This window comes from Panthera onca, chromosome A1 (assembly GCF_046562875.1).
Source record: "Panthera onca isolate mPanOnc1 chromosome A1, mPanOnc1 haplotype 2, whole genome shotgun sequence".
Classification (NCBI taxonomy): Eukaryota; Metazoa; Chordata; class Mammalia; order Carnivora; family Felidae; genus Panthera; species Panthera onca.
The window spans coordinates 127,746,209-127,768,619 of NC_138339.1; the positions used below are offsets into that span (position 1 = coordinate 127,746,209).

Genomic DNA, 22,411 nt, shown 5'->3' on the forward strand with positions numbered 1-22,411 from the left:
CCACCCAGAGATCCAAGAGTCACATGCTCTACCGACTGAGCCAGCCAGGCACCCCAAACCTTTCCTTCTTTAGATTATCCTCTCCCCTAGCCTTCATACCTAATTTGAAGGTGCATAAAAGTCAACAGGACAGAGGATTAATAATAAAAAGGAGAGTGATTTGATTTGTCTTGACGCCCCAAAGTGGATGTCCTGTGTTTACTACTCCCTTTTTATTATGTCCTCTCCCTTCCTGTGTTTGTGCTTTGGCTGTTTGTTTGGACAGGTACACTTGCAGATGAACTGTTGTCTTCCATTAAATACTTTATGTACACTCTAATGACAACACAGTAAATACTGTCAACAGGATAGAAGGCACATTTGGCTGTCTCACCACCAGGTGGCACTTGCACTTATTGTCAGCAAGAAAATTGCATTCACATTGGTCTTGAAAGCTCGATTTTACTTCCATTTCTGAGGAGAGACGAGTTGACATCATCCTCTTCCTCTGGCTGAAAGGAACACCATTCGGCCTGGGATTGTTCATTCGTATGAATGATAATTTGATAATAACTGAAATTGTTAATGCATAACTACACACCTGCATGCCTGGTGTTTAGTTTGTCCCTCCTGATAGGTTTGCCTAATTTTTTTTTAATCTGATGAGTCATAAGAGCACCTCTCTCTCTCTCTCTCTCTCTCCGCCCCCCCATGAACAAACAAGTGTTGACTTTATTTTTTTTTTTAAGTTTATTTATTGATTTTGAGAGAGAGAGTGGGAGAGAGGCAGAGAGAGAGAGAGGGAGAGAAAAAATCCCAAGCAGGCCCTGCGCTGTCAGCACAGAGCCTAGCTTGGGGCTTGAAACCACAAACTGTGAGATCATGACCTGAACTGAAACCAAGAGTTGGACACTCAACCAAATGAGCCACCCAGGCCCCCCTGTTTACCTGTAGCAAAGTTGTTTTCCGAAGACTGCCACAATAATATCCCTCATCTCACATCCTGTCCTACAAAGTAATTTTGCCATTGCCCCATCAATAGGTAGAATCAAATTCCCCTTCTCTTGAATCTGGGCTGGGCCCCTGATTCACATATAACGAACAGAATAGAATAGTATATGAAGTGATCCTGTATAACTTTTTTTTTAATGTTTATTTATTTTTGAAAGAAAGACAGAGATTGAGCAGGTGGGGCAGAGAGAGAGGGAGACACAGAATCCGAAACAGTCTCCAGGATCTGAGCTGTCAGCGCAGAGCCCGACACGGGTCTTGAAATCATGAACCATGAGATCATGACCTGAGCTGAAATTGCACTCTTAACTGACTGAGCCACCCAGGTGCCCCTTTTCAGACTATTTCTACTTAACAGTGTATTGAAGGTTTTAGCCAGGTAAGCAATAAAAAAAAATTAAAAGTGAATAGTTTGGAAGAAAAGAACAACTGTCTTTTGTCACAAATGATACGATCTTTCTTGCAGAAAATCCTATGGAAGCTACCCAAAAAACTGCCAGAACTAATAACTGAGTTTAGGAAGGTTGCAAGATACAAGATCAATAGACAAAAATGTATTTGTATATACAAGCAACAAACAATACTAAGTGAAATAAAGAAAGCAATACCATTCACAATATCATCAAAAACAATAAAATGGCTAGGAATAAATTCAACAAAAGAACTGCAAGTTCTATATATTGAAAATTATAAAACAGTGCTGAGAGAAATCAAGGAAGACCTAAATACATGTAAAAATATACCATGTTATGTATTAAAATATTGCTATGGTGCCACATCTCTCCAAATTGATCTATAGATAGAATACAATCCATAACAAAATCATAGGAATTTAACATTGACAGACTTACCCTAAAGTCTGTATGGAAACACAAAAGCCAAAATAGCCAAAACAATTTTGAGGAAGAAAAACAAAGTAGGGGCACTTGGCTAGCTCAGAGGGTAGAACATGTAACTTTTTTTTTTTTTTTAATTTTTCAACATTTATTTTTTTTTTGAGAGACTGAGAGAGACAGAGCATGAGCAGGGGAGGGGCATAAAGGGAGACAGAGAATCCGAAGCAGGCTCCAGGCTCCAAGCTCTCAGCATAGAGCTCGACATGGGGCTCAAACTCACAAACCGCAAGATCATTGACCTGAGCCGAAGTTGGATGCTCAACCGAGCCACCTAGGCGCCCCAAACATGAAACTCTCAGGGTCATAAGTCCAATCTCCATGTTGGGCACAGAGGTTAGTTTAAAAAAGAAGAAGGGGAAGGGGAAGAAGGAGGAAGAGAAAGAGGAGAAGAAGAAAGAGAAGGAGGAGGGGGAGGAGGAGGAGGAGGAGGAGGAAAGGAAGAAGAAGAAGAAGAAGAAGAAGAAAAGAAGGAGAAGAAGAAGAAGAAGAAGAAGAAGAAGAAGAAGAAGAAGAAGAAGAAGAAGAAGAAGAAGAAAGAAAGAAAGAAAGAAAAAGAAAGAAAGAAAGAAAGAAAGAAAGAAAGAAAGAAAAAGAAAGAAAGAAAGAAAGAGAAACAAGAGGAAATTCTATTTCAATTAACAGACAAACAGCTAAAGAAATTTTTTACAATCATGGGACAATTAGGACAATATTAACACTGGATACTGGATGATATTTAGGAATTATTTCTTTAAAATTTTTTTTAAGTTTATTTACTTATTTTGAGAGAGAGACAGCACAAGTGGGGGAGGGACATAAAGAGAGAGAGAGAGAGAGAGAGAGAGAGAGAGAGAGAGAGAGACCCAAGCAGGGTCCATACTATCAGCTTAGAGCCCGATGTGGGGCTCGAATTCACCAAACGTTAATAAGATCATGACCTGAGCTGAAACAGAGTCGGACACTCAACCAACTGAGCCACACAGGTGCCCCAGGAATTATTTCTTTTAAAAATGTAATAATGGTATCATGTTTATGTGTTTTAGAAGGTCTTTAGATAAACATATTGAAATATTTTAGGAGGACATGATGTGATTTGGAGAATTTGCTTCAAATTCATTGGGGAGAGGCAGAGAGTTGGTGAAGATATAGATAAAAAAATGTCTTTCTTAATTACTAAAATTTGATGATGGTCATATTGAGTGTCTTTATATTCTTTTTACTAAAGTGTGTATATTTCCAAAATAAACATTTTTACACAAAAATTTTAAAAAGGACTTTTTTTGGTTTGTTTTTGTGATAGTCCTACAGCTGTTTACCCCAAAACACCATAATCAGTTTCAGTCATCAGCCATTCTGTACCTGGATTACTAAGGATGCATTACTTTTTTTAAGTTTATTTATTTATTTTGAGAGAGAGCATGTATGCATGCAAGCAGAGGAGGGGCAGAGAGAGAGAATCCCAAGCAGGTTATGCATCAACAGTATACAGCCTGACGTGGGGCTTGATCTCCCGACTGCACGATCATGATCTGAGCCAAAATCAAGAGTCAGACACTTAACCAACTGAACCACACCCAGTCTCTCCAGGAAGCATAACGTTTTATAGTTTCTGTTTATGTTATAGAGGAAACACAACAGCCATGTAAATAGCTCCCATCATGACATAAAAGCCAACATTAAGCCAACATCATGATTTATGAATGATCTCTTGCCTGATACTCCTGAGTTTATAAAGAATAAGCATCATAACCAATTTATTTTTTTTTTAAAGTTATCTCTACCCCCAACGTGGGGCTTGAACCCATGACTCAGATCCAGTCACATACTCCCAACAACCGAGTTAGCCAGGAACCCCAACCCCCATGTTTTCTTTTTGGTGAAAGTCATCCCAAACCTAGCCTAAAGCTTAGGACTAGGCAGATGGGTTGTAGTTTCACTTGTTCTGAACCCAAGTGAATTAGGTATCATGAGAGATAAAGCATGTTAACATATTAGTGCAGAATGAACAAAAATTGGCATCCCATACTTTAAGTTCTACTTATTAAGGCATGTTTTCTTTTTTTATTATTTTTTTATTAAATATAATTTATTGTCAAGTTGGTTTCCATACAACACCCAGTGCTCATCCCAACAGGTGCCCTCCTCAAAGCCCATCACCCACTTTCCCCTCTCCCTCACCCCCCATCAACCTCCGTTTGTTCTCGGTATTTAAGTATTTAAGAGTCTCTTACGGTTTGCCTTCCTCCTCCTCTTTTTTTCCCCCCTTTCCCTCCCCCATGATCTTCTGTTAAGTTTCTCAGGATCTACATATGAGTGCAAATATATGGTATCTGCCTTTCTCTGTAAGGCATATGTTTTCTACTGTTGGTTCCTTGAGGGTAGGGACTTGTGTCCTGCTCGGTGTGTGAGCTGCCACACTGCAGAGTAGATGCTCAGTAGTTACTAAGATCTATTGAATATATTAGGCCAGTTGAAAGTCTGAGAAAATTACTAATAAAAAATGTTTTTACTTAAACTATCAAACTCTCTACGTTCAAGAGTACTTGATAAGAAATAACAAGTATTGGTGAAGATGTGGAGAAAAGGGAACCTCTGTGCACTGTTGGTGAGAATGTAAATTGGTACTGCCACTATGGAAAACAGTACAGGAGTTCCCCCCAAAATTAAAATGAGAACCACTATGTGATCCAACAATTCTACTTCTGGGTATCATCAAAATCAAATGATAACACTAACACAGAAAGATATCTGCATCCCCATGTTCACGGCAGCATTGTTTACAATAGCCAAAACATGGAAGTAACCCAAGTGTACTTGAATGGATGAACAGATAAAGACAATGTGGCACATGCAAGGGCACATGCATGCACGCGCGCACACACCCCCCCACACACACACAGAGGAATATTATTCAGTCATGAAAAAGGAAATTCTGCCATTTGTGACAAAGTGGATGGACCTTGAGGGCATTATGCTAAGTAAAATAAGTCAGACAGAAGAAGACAAATACTGTATGATTTCACTTATACATGGAATCTAAAACAAAAAACAAAAACAAGCCCACAGATACAGAGATTAGATTGTTAATTGCCAGAGGCAGGCAAGAGGTGGGCAAAATGGGTGAAAAGAACCAGTTACAAAAGAAATAAATCATGGTGATGTAATGTACAACATGAGGACTATAGTTAATACTATATTATATATTTGAAACTTGCTAAAAGAGATCTTAAAAGTTCTCAGCACAAGAAAAATCGTGCAACTATGTATGGTGATGGATGTGTAGAGATCATAATGCTGTATGTCAGTTATACCTCAATTGAAAAAAAAGAAAAAAAAAAGCAAGGGGCGCCTGGGTAGCTCAGTTGGTTAAGCATCAGACTTTGGCTCAGGTCATGATCTCATGATCTCTGAGTTCTAGCCCGGCATCGGGTGAGCCCCGCTTCTCTCTCTGTCCCTCTCTACCCCTTGTGGGATTCTCTGTCTCTCCCTCTCTTTCTGCCCCTCACTCACTTGTGCCCTCCCCCCACCCAAAAAAAAAGGTAATAATTTTTTTAAAAGTAGCTCCTTTTTGCCTCACACCCTCCATCACCTATAAAAACAATATTTACCTTCACCTATAAAGGGGTGGGCTATTCTAGAATAAACAACCTTTTCATATAGGCAGGGGCCATCTTAACTGGTCATACTTGGCTTGGATATATCCCATCTAACCACCTCCCCCACCATGCACACACTCCCATGTTCCCTAGCCTAGTTAATAGTGTCACCCTCATTATCTTTTTTTTTTTTTTTTAAGATTTTAGTTTTAAGTAATCGCTACATGCAATGTGGGCTCAAAATTACAACCCCAAGATCAAGAGTTGCACGTTCCACCAACTGATCCAGCCAGGCATCCCAACCCCAACCCCAACTCATAATCTTTGATACTCAATACTGACACCAAATTTTATTAACTCTGTGTCTCAGACCATTATCTGTCCTCTCTCTCTTCCCCACTGCCCAGTCCTAATCTTAGTATCTCACCCAAATGAGACTTTACCACTGGGCCTGCCTCTAATCTTGTCTCTTCCAAGCCAACCTAAACTACAAATGTTAAGTCATTCTCTTACTTAAAACCTTCTAAGGGCTCACCATTGTCCTCAAAATAGAAACGCTAATTAAAATGATTTTCTGTGCCCTTCTGTAATTGTGTCCGTTTCTTCTCCCCTCCTCAAACCTGTTCACCACCACCACTCATCACACAATTGTTGTTGAAGAATATCATGCTTTCCAGGCTTTTGTGTGTTTTGTTCTGTCTCCAATACTCTCCCCTCTTCCACACATCAATCCCTCTCATCTTTCAGGGATCAACTTAAATATCATTTCATGGGGTGCCTGGGTGATTCAGTCAGTTAAGTGCCCAACTTCAGCTCAGGTCATGATCTCACAGTTCGTGAGTTCAAGCCATGTGTTGGGATCTGTGCTGATAGCTCAGAGCCCGGAGCCTTCTTTGGGCTCTGTGTCTCTCCCTCTCTCTGCCCTCCCCTACTTGCTCTCTCTCTCTCAAAAATAAAACCATTTAAAAAATATCTTTTCATTTTGGGTACTCCTACAGCACCACTCAATTTACTCCAGAAATAGCATTAATCATATTGTATAATTGTCTGTTTACTTGTCTGAAATTTTCATTAGACTACAAACCACTTGTCTAGGGCACTCAGAATAGTGTTAGACCCAAAGACAGCACTCAAATCGTTAATGAATTAGTAACAATTGTTCAAAAAGAAGGGGGGGGGCACCTAGTAATGATTTAAATTAGCTTCAAAAACAGCTTGGTTTCATGTAATCTGTAGGATTTTGCTTCTTCGTTCTACTCCAATTTTAAGCCCACAACCCTTTTCTATAGAGATGTGGTAGATACTGTTACTAAAATCCATCTGCTTCCATACCTGGACATGTCTGCCAAGTAGGAACATTTCCCAGTGCCTCTTGCAACCACAGGCAGTCAGGTGACCAACATTTAGTCCAAGAACTGTGAGAAATTATACAACTTATTAAAAGGGCCTGATCTGTTTACGAATGGATTTTAATTGTAAATTCAAATTCTTTATATAGCAGCACTGTCAACAATAGCTAAATTACGGAAAGAGCCTCAATGTCCATCAACTGATGAATGGATAAAGAAGTTGTGGTTTATATATACAATGGAATACTACTTGGCAATGAGAAAGAATGAAATATGCCCTTTTGTAGCAACGTGGATGGAACTGGACAGTGTTATTCTAAGTGAAATAAGTCATACAGAGAAAGACAGATACCATATACTTTCACTCTTATGTGGATCCTGAGAAACTTAACAGAAGCCCATGGGGGAGTGGAAGGCGGAAAAAAAAGTTAGAGAGAGGGAAGGAGGCAAACCATAAGAGACTCTTAAAAACTGAGAATAAACTGAAGGTTGATGGGGGGTGGGAGGGAGGGTAAGTGGGTGATGGGCACTGAGGAGGGCACCTGTTGGGATGAGCACTGGGTGTTGTATGGAAACCAATTTGACAGTAAATTTCATATTAAAAAATAAATAAATAAATAAATAAAATAAAATAAAATAAAATAAAATAAAATAAAATAAAAGGGCCTGGACTTCCAAAGCCCGTCTCTCAGGCCAGCTACAATAAAGTGAGTAATTGTGGGGCACCTGGGTGGCTCAGTCGGTTAAGCGTCGAACTTCTGCTCAGGTCTGATCTCACCATTTTTGAGTCTGAGGCCCGCATCAGGCTCTGTGCTGGCAGCTCAGAGCCTGGAGCCTGCTTTGGATTGTCTCCCTCTCTCTCTCTACCCCTCCCTTGCTTGCACTGTCTCTGTCTCTCTCAGAAATAAACATTAAAAAAAACAACTGAGTAATCTTGGAAACCATGTTTTGAAAATGGCAAAAGTCACTTGGAGACCAGGTCTTTGAAAGACTGCACAAAACATTTATGTGGTGAGAAATACACTACCTTTGTTAGACCCACTGCATTTGCGGGTCTCTATTAATAACAAACTGTCATTACTGCAAGGGTGCCTGGCTGGCTCAGTTGGAAGAGCAGGACAATCTTGATCTCAGGGTCATGATTCGGAGCCCCATGAGGAGTACAGAGATTACTTAAAATATTAAAAAAATTAAATCTTAAAAAACTATCATTACTCTAAGTCTTGATACACATGGTACGGATAGGCAGATAAAATGGGAAATCTGAGATACTCAGACATACTACATTAACTTAATAAAAAAAGTAAAGATTAAAATTTCCAGTATCAGAACAGCATTTTTATAGGGGTGCCTAGGTGGCTCAGTTGGCTAAAGTGTCAGAATCTTGGCTGGGTCAGAATCTCATGGTTCGTGGGATTGAGCCCTGCGTGGGGCTCTGAGGTGACAGTGCAGGGCCTGCTTGGGATTCTCTCTTCCTCTGCCCCTCTGCACTTGTGTGAATGCTCTCCCAAAAACAAACATTAAAATTTTTTTAAAAACCCAGCATTATTATGAAACAAGAGTCATATAAGTATAGAAATTAGGAATTTTCTTTTTTTCCCCCAAAGGATAACTTACTTCTTTATGAAAGAGTGAGCGAGCATGCACAAGCAGGGGAGAGGGGCAGTGGGAGACGCAGAATCTCAAGCTGAGCGTGGAGCCCTATGTGGGGGTCAATCCTGGGATCGTGACCTGAGCTGAAATCCAGAGTCGGATGCCCAACCGACAGAGCCACAAAGGCACCCTGAAAGTAGGTATTTTCAAAACAAAAAAATATTTTCCTTGAGGAGAAGGATTGATATATCGTTACCTGAGGCAATTTAACAATACTAGTAAGTAAAATTAATACAAAAATGAGCAGTAAAAAGAACTTGTATCTATTGAGACAGGTCACATGGAGCTACAAGGCAGCAACTGGGATGACTGCTACCCTACATACTTTATTTTTTTTTAAGTAGGCTCCACACCCAACGTGGGGCTTGAACTCAACAACCCAGAGAGTAAGAGTCTATGCATGCTACTCAGTTGCATAACTGAGGCAACCAGGTGCCCCTACATGCAACTTCTTATCCCAAGAAAAGCTAGACCAAGGATAAAGGGATGGATGCTTGACAATGTATCACAAACAAATTTCTTAGTCACAAACCAGTTCCAGTCAGCCCAGAGAAAATAGGCAAATGTAGTCAAAAACATGCCAAGCTCATATGGAAATAAACACCTAACAAAAAGGACTAAAGATTTTAAGAGTAGTGAAAAAACAAATTACAGAGAAAAAAAAAAAAAAAAAAAAGGCTCACTTTTTCTGTCACTCTCCTTGCTAAGAAGCTACTTCACAGCCTCTAGGTTCTCACAAGAGAATGGCTACTGGCATGCAGACAAAATGTATAGTTTTTCCAGAGTGACATTTATCTTAGTGCCAGTACAAAAATACCTACTACTAAAAGCAGAACCCCATTAAAATTTTTTTCCAATGGTGAGGGCACCTGGGTGGCTCAGTCACTTAAGTGTTCGACTTCTGCTCGGGTCATGATCTCACAGATTGTGGGTTCGAGCTCCGCATCAGAGTCTGTGCTGACAGCTCAGAGCCTGGAGCCTGCTTTGGATTCTGTGTCTCCCTCTCTGCCCCTCCTCCCTCCTCCCCTGCCTGGACTCTGTCTCAAAAATAAACATTAAAAAAAATTAAAAAATTTTTTTTTCCAATGGTGAGTAGAAGGTAGTGGTTAAGAGCCGCAACCTTGCATGGGTTGATGCTCTCTACCACTTACTCGGTGTACAATTCTGGGTAAATTATTTAACTTCCATAGGATTCAAGTTTGTTTTTTTTTTAATTTGCTTTTAAATTTTTTTAAAAAAAATCTTTATTTATTTTGAGAGAGAGACAGAGTGTGAGCAGGGGAGGAGCAGAGAGAGAGGGAGACACAGACCCGAAGCAGGCTCCGGGTCCGGAGCGGTCAGCACAGAGCCCAACGTGGGGCTCGAACTCACAAAGTGCGAGATCATGACCTGAACCGAAGTCAGACGCTCAACCAACTGCGCCACCCAGGCACCCGTTTTTCTTTTTAAACCAGTGAAAGGGGTATTCCAATTCCTTTGACATCATTCAATAAAACTGCAGTGATTTAATGAGAGCAGGTAAAGTGTTTATTATTTATGCCAAGTACTATAATAAAGCCATTATTGTTGTACCCCATTATATTTTTACTCCAATGGGGTTTTGTGTTTTGATTTTTAGAAAACATTTATGGTTGGCATTAATTTTGAAGCAACTATCCTTTAAGGGTGACATTTATCACCAAAAAGGCTACGGTATAGTGTATTCTGTTTGCCAACGGCTTACCTCTGGCATTTGTGAGTCACTTTACCTGTGCTACTTACTCTAAACACTCTTACAGAAATCAGGCATGAAAATCCACATGTACTTCACAAGATACCAGTGATGCACATTTTGAAACAGGACAGAGTGATGATGAAACCTTCATAAACCGAGAACAACGAAATCTGGGTGCTAAGAATGGAAAATGTATTAGTGGCAGCAGACCTCCTTTCATTCTACTAGGACATTCTTAGCAGAACTGTAATATTTTACAATTGTTCCAAAATTGATGCTTCTATGTTGTTATACAACTATCAAATGCCAATTGATTTCTATTTTCCTAAAGGTTGTTTGCGATTCTCACACACCACTGGCAACTAATGGGATCAAATCCACAAGTGTGTTAATAATAGTCAAGGTATAAATTCTGGGGGGTAAATGGAGACTTCCTTCTCTTCAATCTACAAATCTTAGTTGGCTGGCTTTTTCAACTGAAAAGGACACTGATTTGCTTTCTGACAACTGACAGAAAATGAGAATTTTGACAAGTATAGTTACAATGAACAAATGAGTTTTTACTGTAAAACTCTCATAAGGATCTACAGAAAACATGGTAAAGACACAGTGAATAATAACTAAGTAATCCTTTGAGCCATTGAAATGATCCAGTACGATGGTGTAGATCTCTTCCTAGATTAGGACCAGTACACCTAATCACCAGCACACTCTCATGTAGATGTGAGTGCTTCAACAATGTGAGGAAAAGCACACACCCAAAAATGCTTTAAAGTATGATTTGAAGAATATCTAATACAATTCAAAAGCACAAAACAGCCATCATTTGCTCAGGTTTTGAAATTCAACTTCAAATTTCATCTGTTGTTTCCTATTCCAATTTATCCTTCTAAATGAAGGGTCAGCAAATTTTCCTGTAAAGGAATAATCAGAAATATTTTAGGCTTTGTTGGCCTTATGTCATAACTACTCAGCTCCGCCACTCTATTACAAAAGCAGACTTAGACAATCTGTAAACAAACAATGGCTATTCCAGTAAAACTTTATTTACAAGAACAGGCAGTAGGCCTTAGTTTGCCAACTTGTGTTCTAGATGATCTGCAGGCTTTGAAGAAACTAAAAAAGGTAATTATATGTTCAAAAAATCAGGGGAAAGTGTTTTCCTTTTATATCTCCAATATTTACAAAATATGCACATGCTGTTCTCCCTAAGGTTAACATTAAAACAACAATAGATTAGCCTTGTTTAATACATGAAATTTTTTAAACTAAAAAGATCAACAAAAATGTAAATATAAGCCTTTGGTATAACTATTAGCCTGCTGTATCTTAACAATGGGAAGAAAAAGCAAAGAATATTGAGATCCATTTAGAAATCAGGATTTTAAATTACAAAAATATAAATACTTCTATTTTGAGAAAAACAAAAGCACAGAGGTAACATTTCAGAAAGCACACCTAAGAAAATACAAGATCACAGCCATGATAAAGGTGTATGATTTATCATTCTTTTACTTGATAAATACTGTGCTAATAAAGCAGTAAACGTAGTTGGTTTTAAAGTAATGACTTTATTAATAAATATACATCCATATGATGATGTAGATACGAATCATGAACACTACTCCATTCCCATACACATAATTGCACACGAGTAGCTCAAGTTCATGGACATAAAAACATACACAGTATCTATTCAGACTTTTTACAGCAGAGGACAACGTGCTTATATCAGTTAATTGGTAATTATTTTTCTGTAATTATATGTGGAAAAAGGAAACTGTGAAACTTAAAGAATCAAAGTGGTCTGATTACTATAAATCACACACTTGATTTACTATAGCATTAAATTTTCCCAAAATTAAATACAATGTATGTGAGAGCACAGATTTATCTATTTGGGGGGAGGAGGAGGGAAAAGCAAAGGAAAGATTTAGATACATCCTAGAGTTCAGAGCATATAGTTAAGCTATAATAAAAACAAAAATAAAATAGCATCAAAATATTTTATGTCCAAGGAAAAAAATGTTTTGAACTGTTGTGAATGTTTATATTATAAAGGGACCATAAAATTTTACTGCATATAGAGACAATGACTGACAGAGCAGCAGTTATTGTCAACATCCCCTGAATTCTTCTTTTAAAGCTTCTTAGAATAGAAAGTTTTTTTTTTTTTTTTTCTTTAGCTCATACACTGGTTTTTCTTACACTGGCTGGATCACCTTTAACCTAATAAATGGATCCAGATAACTGTTTTTTCCTCCTTAACTCAAAGAAACTCTATTACTTCAAGAAACTATTACATGTAAATTCACACAAACATCCGTTTGGAATGAATATTACTTTTATTACTTTAACAGAGATTTCCTTAAAAAGTAAATAAAAAATATCAAGAATATTTTAGTCTAAATGAACACTGATTTAAAAAATGTCCCCAAATATTAAAAACTAATCAGATGCTTATTTTCTTCCAATACATTGTGCCAGTATTTTTAAAATATCCAGTGCAAAACTCCAAAGATAGTATCAAAATCATCCCATACTAAAGATCGGTTATGCAAGGTTTATCTGTGAAAAAAATGAAAACTTCATCTGTATTAGCTGCTTATTTGTTAATATGATAATAAATAAGGCATGTTAAAATATTTTTCAAAGAAAAAAGGAAAGCAAACTTACTTGAATAGCAGATCATTTTCTGATCAACAGTTTTAATACAGAATAGTGAAACCTATTTTGTGAAGAAGAGAATTATACAATATAAAATTAGCAATTTACCTTTCAAGAAACAATCACACAGTTGGAAGAAAAGGCCAGTTTTCCCCAACTGATTATATTAAAGTATAGGCAATTGTTAACATGCTATTTCAGTGTTTATCATGACGAGACAGTGTTACAAAAGATGCACGATGTAGTCTTTATAGAGAAGTAAAAATATTGTGTATTTTAAGACTTTATTCATGTTATCACTCTATGTCCATTCTCTTCAGCATGGTACCAATAAAGTGTTCACAAGGAGAAAAGGAAGTGGAATCAGGAGATGCTCACCACCATACAGCTCTAATAACTCCAGGTAAACGGTTACCTGAACAGAAAATCCAGCATTCTAAACAATGTTAACCATTCACAACTGTAGCCATTCGCTTCTTTTTTTCCTGGGACATAACTCCTGATATTAATAAACACTGTTATGAACAGAATTCCTTTAGTTGTTTTCACCATTTCATTAACATGTATACAAAATTCATTATACAATAATACACCTGCTTTATCTTCTGACACACAGCACAGCACCACTGAGTAGATGTGCTGGAGAATGGGGCAAAAGGCAGGGGAATCAACGAAGCAAAGGGCATAGAGAAAGGGAAGGGTATGTACAACAAATCAGGGATAAAAATAAACTGAAAGGGAAATGTCAAATGGACATAGTATAAAACAACATGTAACCAAATCCTTGATAGTGATATATAGGTAGAACATTTAAACAACTGTTTTCAGGAACTCAAAAGAGGATTTCTAAGCAGCCAACTGCTGAACATCATCTTGAGAAAGAGCTAAATGACAGATACATATCACAAAAGTGGATAGATGAACACAGGAATAAAGATGTAAGCATTTGTGTGTGTCAGAAGGTATACTGTTCTGAGTAAATTATTAAAAAGTTTTCTATTTTAAGCTTCTGTAAGGAGAAACTCTTGTAGCAATTTAGCTGCCAGAATGTTAGAACTGATTATATAGTCATCCACTATTGTTCTCTAGGGTTTGTGCAAAGCTAAAATTGATGAGGTCACTGTCTTAGATGCCAGTGCACACAAAGTCCCCACATACAATGCAACACCTCTTACTGTAAAGAGCAGCATAAGTCCAGCTCATTGTGTCAGGCATCACTGGAACACCTGAAGGCTTGCTGCTTTTTTCCTGATAAAAAAGGTATGAAACATGACATCCATTTGCAATCAGAGTTTGCATTAACTGAGAGCAAGCCCAAACAACACAAGATGTGCCCTTTTAAAATTGTCATTATTTTAAAAGTTTTTGGGTCCTGCAAATCTACATTATAATCTCAAAGGCATTTAAAATCACAAATACATACATTGTAACTTTAAAGTTCATTGGAGTTTTTTTTCCAAATCTGAAGTTTATAATAGTTTATTTAGAACAAACTCAGAATAAATAAAATGTATATTAACAAAGAATGTTACTTTCAGCAAGGGGAGAGATTTTCTTCTATCCCTACCATACACACCTACCCAGTATTTTTTTTCTTTTCTTTTTCTAAAGCAAACATTGTTGGAAAAAATTTTCTTTTGGATGAAGTGGTCTTACCGAAGCCACTGTTAGATTTTTAATTAAACTAACCAACATATTTTTACACGTTTCATGCATAGATGGATTCCGACAGATTTCTTAATATTTGGGTTCTGACAGTCAGAAAACTGCATTTTGTTTTTACCAGTTTTAGACTCTACCTTCAATTTGTGTCCTTTGGTAGATAGAAACCTGAAACCACAGTAAGTGCTAATGCAATGGGACAATTTCTTGGTAAAAAAAAAAACTACAAAACATTTTGAATAAATGAACAACATTAATAAATGTTTTAAGTATAATGCTTTAAAACTAAATATAATGAAAGGCAAAATGTAGTGACTACGGCTACATGCACACCTTAAGAATGATTCTTTCTCTATTATATTAAATATGCTATTCTTAGAATGCATTATATTTCACCAGAAATGTAATGTGCAGTTTTTATTAAAAAGTTTAATTTTTCAGTAAATATGAGTTGTTTGTAGTGTTTGGTATATATACTCTTAGGCAATTAAAAAATACACAACATATCACTGCTGGAAGGCAAACACTAAAGAATTCTTTTAGGAATAATGGTTAAATCAATCAATACCATGTAAATCAATAAAACAAAATAAATAAGTTTCTGCTGTTTAAACCTAGAACATTCAAGATTTTTAACATCTGAAGTCTGTGTAAATGCCAAAGCATACAAATTATCTGTGTCCTGTCTCATGAAAAGAAATGTTACAAAAACTCACAGCCATTACCTCAAGTAATCCTGAATCATTAGTTTGCTTTGTTCCATCAGTTAAAAATACCTTAGATATTATTTTTAATATATTGTAGGCTTACTTCACGAACTAATATGAAAAATTGTTTCAGTTGTTTAGCACATAAAACATCGATGCAGAATGGCCTAAAAGTAGTAATGACGTATGAGACACAACCATAACAGTAACTCTAAAGGAAAAGCAAAAATGACAGTTAGGTATTACACTTGAACCTATATACAAACACAACGCCACTGCTCATGCCCTGAGGGCATCTGTGAGCAACTGGCAGTTTCTGAGCAAAAGCAGGAAAACAAATCAAATGGGAAGACAAATTTGGAAAGCCCAGGCTACAAAATCATGTATGTCAAAATAAAACCAAGAAGCTTTGGGATTATTCACAACCTTCCTTCTAAACCTGGCCCTCCTTTCCTCCTTCATTCACTCATTGGGTGGCTTGACTTCACTGCTAGTTTCCTCTACCCCATGAACTGCTCTGCCGTGCATCATAGGGTAAGGAAAAGCTGCTGTGCCACAGCCATAACCAAGATCGGCAAGACGGGATAGAGCTTTAATGCTACCTGGAGGTCTCCCTGGGCTGACTTTGTAACCTGCAGCTTTAGTTGTACCCAAAGGTCTGCCTGGACTTGTCTTAAATCCAGCTGCTTTGGTGGTTCCCAGGGGTCTGCCTGTGCTGGTACGGTATCCTGCGGATTTGGTGGTTCCTGAAGGTCGGCCACGTTTACCAGATCGGTTGAGATTTTTCTTTTTCTTTAGTTCATCCTTTATCTCTAGACTTCTGCCACTTGTAGTCTGCAAGTGTGTTTCATTTAATGGGTCTTGCCTCTGACAAGCCATTGGCTTGTGGCTGACTGTGTGGCTATATTTGCTTTGCTGGGAGGAATATATGTCAAACTGATCGGCAGCTCTCATGGCATCTTCACTGAGGCAGGAAGGCTTGCCAGGCCCACAGAAAGCCGGATTACTGCTGGCAACAGGATGCATCATTTTCTAGCAAAAATAAAAGACAAATATGCATAAATACACATATATAAATATATACCTGTATGACAGCATTCAGTGGTATTGAAAACAGTCTGTCTTGGGGCACCTGGGTGGCTCAGTCGGTTAAACGTCCGACTTTGGCTCAGGTCACGATCTCGCGGTCCGTGAGTTCGAGCCCCACGTCGGGCTCTGGGCTGATGGCTCGGAGCCTGGAGCCTGCTTCCGATTCTGTGTCTCCCTCTCTCTCTCCCCCTCCCCCGTTCATGCTCTGTCTCTCTCTGTCTCAAAAATAAATAAAACGTTAAAAAAATTAAAAAAAAAAAAAAAAAAAAAAAGAAAACAGTCTGTCTTCCAAGAGCTATGCAGGCTCCCTAAAATTAGGCTGACAGGCAGGACTCCAGACCACTTATAAACAAACACACATCAGCAGATTCAAAGATAAACTTGTTTTCCTCAATTTAATCAAGGGTATGGAGATATGTCATATAAGGTAACTGAACTCTAATACTCAACTCAAATATAATACATTAGTAGCCATATGTTTCTCTGGTTAGGAAATGGAAAAATGGCAAGCAAAGAATATATGTGTTATACTTTATTGGCTTTTTGCTTCTAGATTATGAAACCCTAAAAGGATAACAACAAACACAAGAACTTTTATTAACATGATTCTTCTTCTCATTTGCCTAACATTTTTAGAATGTCTCTTATTGGCCTTTTATTTCTCACATATACACTTCTGATCTGGCTACAATTTCCACAAGACACTTCCTCATTGTAATTTATTACTGATATATAATCCTGAGTGTGTGCTACACTTTACAAAACACAGAAATGTGTCAAGCAAAGAAAAGAATCTCTCAAGGTACTGACTCCCTTTAAACTAATCTATCCTCCCACCCCCCAAAAACCAACCAACCAAAAAAACTAATCTATCCAAACAGGAGGCAGTACCAATATAAAAGGTGAATAAAGATTTCCATTAGCTAAACTCAGTCAACATTTATATAACTGAGACTTATACTACAAAAATATGGGTAACAATCATAATAAAATACTTCCTATTTTGAAGGTATGGTTATCAAGACCAAAAGTTCAAAGTGTAAACACTGCTTTCTCTCTGATCATAAATATGCATGGATCTTCTTCCCTTACAAGAGCCCTGTGACTAATTAACAGTCTAATCTCTGTTTTGTCTTGAGGACATCCCTGTGATTTTTTTCTTTATAAAGGATAGATTATAACCACCACTGTAACAAACCAGTCCTTAACAGCCATATCATTTAGACACACAGAAAATGAGTTTATAGAGACTAAAGTATTATATTTCAATAAGGTAAGAAAATAAACCTGTGGGTTCCATTCAGATTTAGAAAAAGAATCACAGGTGTATAGTAAGGTCTAGCCCCCAAGTTGTTAGATGTTAGCCTATACCATACATGTAAAAGTGGACCAAAACTTCAGTTATGAAGGCAGAAAGAAATGGGAATCAAGTCACAGAAGTGAATTCTGTTAAATCACAAAATATCTGCTGAAAATCAACAGATAACAGAGCTACTGGGCAGCTGGCTTAAAGCCTTAACTAGAAAGGAAGAGTATCTACAGTGACAAGCTAGTTGTTTATGACAGAAGCCTTACGGACTTGAGATCATAAGTCAAGATTGAGTTAAACACAAATATTAGAAGAAACAATTCTTCACTCAATCCCAAGGATATAATCAAAAAGAGGTTATTAATTATCACCTCACCAGCTCAAATTCTAAGTTCAGGTCAGAAATAAAGGGAGATCATCAAGATGTGTTCCAAATGTAGTAATATTAGGTGAAAGTTAACAGTTTTTGAACATTTTCTAGGTGGTAGGTGGTAAGTTTGGCACTTGGCACATCATCTGATTTAATCCTCACCACAACTCTGAGGAACACACTATTATTAGTTCTATTTTACAGAAAATGAGGAATTTTTAGCTACTTGCCAAGGTCACACATTAGGAAATGGTAAAGTCAAACAGGAATTCAGATAATCTGACATGAGAACCAACAATTTCAGCATAATAGACAACTATATCCAGGTATCTCAGTAACAGCACTGTCATTTGGGTCAGATAATTCTTGCGGGGGAGGAGGGTGTCCTGTGTATTTTAAGATACTTATTAGCAGCATCCCTGGTCTCTGCCCACTAGATGTCAGTAACTATACCCTCTTCTTCCTAACAATTTGACAATCCTAAGTTTCTCCATACCGTGCCAATATTCTCTGGGGGGGCAAAACCCACCCCCTACCATGAGCATCACCCAGCTATATTAAAATGAAAACAGAAGACCCATTTTAAAATATTCCTGTTTAAGTTCTTATTCACCTCTTTAGCTTATACCTCTGCAAAAATCCACAAAATCTTTCTGTTAAGAACACTGACAAAGTCAAACATTTGTTTTCCAAATTGAAAAAAAGCTAATGCTGGCAGATGTGAAGGGACTAACCACATTCCTTTCCCCTTCAAGTTATAAACTAATTGAGAAATATAAACAGGAATTAGATAGGAATCGAAGTACTAGTTTACTGCCAATAAAGTTGGACTAGAGACCACAGGCAAATACAAAGAGAAACACAGACCTCTCAGCAGAAGGTTTTAAGAGAAAAAGTGACCCCCTTTTCAAATTTATTATCCAGAAATCACCCTGCTGGAAAGAAAGCCCTAGTAAAAAGAGGTAGAAAGGTATAAGTTCTCTTACACAAGTAGCACTGCCAGTAAAGGAAGAAAATGTTTTCTTTCCTACAGTCTATTTCAATGCTTTAGTTCATACCTTTTAAGTTCCTAATCATTAATTTACCAAAACCTTTCCTCTGGATCTTACTTCCCTTAACTTTACCTTTTCTTAATGTATCAGAACAGTCGCTATATATTAACATTCAGGATACAGAGTCTCAGTTTACATTACATTAGGCTTTCAACGGCAAGATGCTACCATATATCTTCTACTCAAATATCAATCAACATGGAAGCAAAATACACTATTTAAAAAGTAGACCTGTAGGGGCTCCTGGGTGGCTCAGTCAGTTGAGCATCCGACTTTGGCTCAGGTCATGATCTCACGATCCGTGGGTTCCAGCCCAGAGTCAGGCTCTGTGCTGACAGCTCAGAGCCTGAAGACTATTTCACATTTTGTGTCTTCCTCTCTCTCAGCCCCTCGCACACTCCCACAGTCAGTCTCTCTCTCTCTGTCTCTCAAAGTAAACATTAGAAAAAATTTTTTTAAACAATGTGGTCGTCTGGATGGCTCAGTCCATGAAGCGTCTGACTCTTGATTTAGGCTCGGGTCGTGATCTCACAGTCTGTGGGATCCAGCCTTACACTGGACTCCACACTGTCAGTGTGCCAGCCTGCTTGGGATTCTGTCTCTCTGCCCTGACCGTGCGTGCACACTCTCTCTCAAAATAAGTAAATAAAGTTAAAAAAATAAAGCATCCTTCTCCAATTCCTTTAATCTTCTCGGGGAATTTAGGCATTTGGTTTGTATTATGTTAATTTACTTCTGACACAGCTCACATTTATTAAGAGCCAACTCAATGCAAAACACTATTCTAAGTGCTAGGACACAAACAGGAGTGAAGCTGTTTATCCCAATGGAAAGACAATGAGACACTGACTTAAGGAACATTTCTTTTTTTTTTTTCATGTTTATTTTTAAGAGAGAGAGAGAGAGAGAGAGAGAGAGAGAGAGAGAGATGTGTGCGCGCGAGCAGGGGAGGGGCAAAGAGAGAGGGAGACACAAAATCTGAAGCAGGCTCCAAGCTCTGAGCTGTCAGCACAGAGCGGGATAGGGGGCCCAAACTCACCAACCTCAGATACCATGACCTGAGCCAAAGTCGGACGCTTAACTAACTGAGCCACCCAGGCTCCCCTTAAAGAACATTTCTAAAGGCAAGTCTTCTATATGTTCTGTATTTGCTATTCCTGCTACTGTCAAGAAATCAGTACAGTATTCTGCTTACTCAATAACTGATTAGGAAGTTGGACAAGAAATTTACTATGACAGTTACTGATGTAAATAGTTAAAAAGGAAAGAGTTAAAATCAATCCTTTCTACTTTTGATTTCAGCCTTTTAAGATGGGAATCAACAGCATTAGATCTTTGTGTGCATAATCATCTACACACATACACACAAAGAACATACATGTTTTTATGCAGTATTTACATATACAGGCGTTAATTAATCCTACACTTAATAATGTCTCCTACTTTGACTTCAGGACTTGTCACCATATTGTTCTTTCTTGTAAGGTTCTTCCAATACTATAGTACAGAGTTCAATGGAAGTATGCAGGGCATATTTCTTAAAAGAGCCAGAATGAATACATTTCTAGAAAGTTCAATACAAAGTTTGGACTGAACGAAAGCCAAGAATAACAGAATGGAATGTGTAGACTATCAAAGGTTAACTGCCTTTTAAAATGGTTCACTGAATATATGGGAGTCAACTAAGAGCTTCTATATATTTTAACTGTACCTAAATTAGAATTTTTAAAGCACACACTAAAACTTGCTATCTTTAAGTTGTTTTATCATGTTTAAACCCGAAAGTCCTTGGGTGAGCAGTTCTTTATGAAAGAATTCCTTTCCCTTCTCTTGAATGTGGCAGTCATTACTGCCAACATAAAGAACTCTAACTATTTTTAGTAGCTTCACAAAGCTTTACTGAAGCTTTCTAAACATGGAGAAAAATCTTCCTTTCAAGAAATCCAAGTTCTGCTCTCTTCCAAAGACCAAACATCACATAATTCTCAGAGATCTCTTTCACGTCATTTGGGTTGTAACAATTATATAGAATCATATATGTTTTTATAATTATAAATTGAAGTCCATTTGTGACCCGCGTCACTCAGAATGTCTATTCAGCTAAAACCAAAACAAATGCCAAAGCCATGCATCCTGTCCCACCACGGAAAGTTTTGTTACTAGGACAGATCATAAATAACAGCATTCTTTGTCTTCTTTCTACTCCCTTAGTTGTGCCCCACGGCGCAGTTTCCCCGGTGTCAGAATCCTTATCTGACTTGGAAGTGTTTACAAATGTATTAGCAGTTATGCTCAAAAGCGATTATTAATGCATTAGCAAGAACAACTTTGCAAGACACATGTCCACACTAGAGAAAGAGTCCTGAACCCTCCAATAATCAAAATTCATAGCCCGCTCTCCGTGCACTTGGGAGTTCCGCAAGCTGAAGTCCACAGGCCACTGCATCTAGATGTCTCCATCTCGAAGCCGGCCGACTTCAATTTAAAGGGGCTCAGGAAGGACCGCTAATTCCGACCTCTCAAAGAAAAGAAAAGGTGACCCCTCCCCCCTGCCGCAGGAGGCATTTCCCCCAATAATGGCTCCACGCCGAGGGACGAACAGACTACGTCCGGGGCCCCTCCTCTCGCTTCGGGCTAGGCCAGAGCCCCTCCTCAGACGTGGGTTGGAGACCTCTTCGCACCAGCTGGCGAGGCCCCTGTTCTGGCCGCCTCCTTACCGTCTACACGAGCTCCCGCCGCCCAGACTCTGCTCCGAGCCAGACTGACAAACCCCGCGCGCCCACCTACCTCAGTCGCTGGTAGCCCGGCCCCTCAGCGCGCCCAAGGGTTGCCCATCAGCTGGGAACCTCACGCCCGCGCCGCTCCCTTCCTAGCCCGCCGCCTCTGCACTACGCGAAAAGCCCAAGTGAGAGGGGCAGGCAGCTAGGGCGGTGGCGGCGAAGTGGACGCTGACTTCCAGCTCCCGCCGCAGCCACCACTCCGGATCCTGCCCCAAACGCAGGAGGAAGAGGCCGCCACAGCCCAGTACTGCGAAGGGAGGCGTGCGCGAGCTCGCAAGAACCGCGCACGCACACGCACACGCACACGCACACGCACACGCACACGCACACGCACACGCACATCGCGAGACCCAGTCTCCCGCCGACGACCAGCACGCAGGCTCGGGGAGGGTAGCCGGCAGAGCCAGGATGCGCTTGCGCGCCGTGGGGCCGAACGGGAGGCGGTGCTTAGGACCGCGCAGGTCTGGTTGTGGTTCAGGCCCAGAGCTGTAGATGAGTTGTAGACCCACCGGAAGGGATGCAGCTTCCTACCAGGATTTTCGTCGCGATTCCAAGTAGATGTTGGAACTACTACTTGACCCCATTTCTCAGATTAAAG

The 22,411-nt window shown here is 38.9% G+C and overlaps 1 protein-coding gene across 4 annotated transcripts; it reads right to left on the reverse strand.

Annotated features, from left to right (window-relative positions):
* Positions 1–7,484: 7,484 nt before the first annotated feature.
* CA1H5orf24 (chromosome A1 C5orf24 homolog) lies at positions 7,485–22,143 on the reverse strand. Of its 4 annotated transcripts, XR_009611096.3 has the most exons (5): positions 21,821–22,143; positions 15,816–16,245; positions 14,020–14,092; positions 12,854–12,905; positions 7,485–11,091 (listed from the first exon to the last, which is right to left on the reverse strand). XR_009611096.3 is itself a non-coding variant. In XM_060636109.3 (4 exons), exons 2-3 carry the CDS (start codon positions 16,240–16,242, stop codon positions 14,052–14,054), a joined length of 468 nt encoding a protein of 155 aa, XP_060492092.1. In that variant the 5' UTR covers positions 16,243–16,245; positions 21,821–22,143; the 3' UTR covers positions 7,485–11,091; positions 14,020–14,051. The 4 variants fall into 4 exon arrangements, 3 of the variants coding, with proteins under 3 accessions (XP_060492092.1, XP_060492091.1, XP_060492089.1); XM_060636109.3 differs by lacking the exon at positions 12,854–12,905; XM_060636108.2 differs by lacking the exon at positions 7,485–11,091 and having other exon boundaries at positions 11,729–12,905.
* Between the last annotated feature and the right edge of the window lie 268 nt (positions 22,144–22,411).

Bases quoted from the DNA above. Each gene is read 5' to 3' on its own strand.
- CA1H5orf24 (XM_060636106.2), bottom strand. From the start codon at position 16,242: ATGATGCATCCTGTTGCCAGCAGTAATCCGGCTTTCTGTGGGCCTGGC.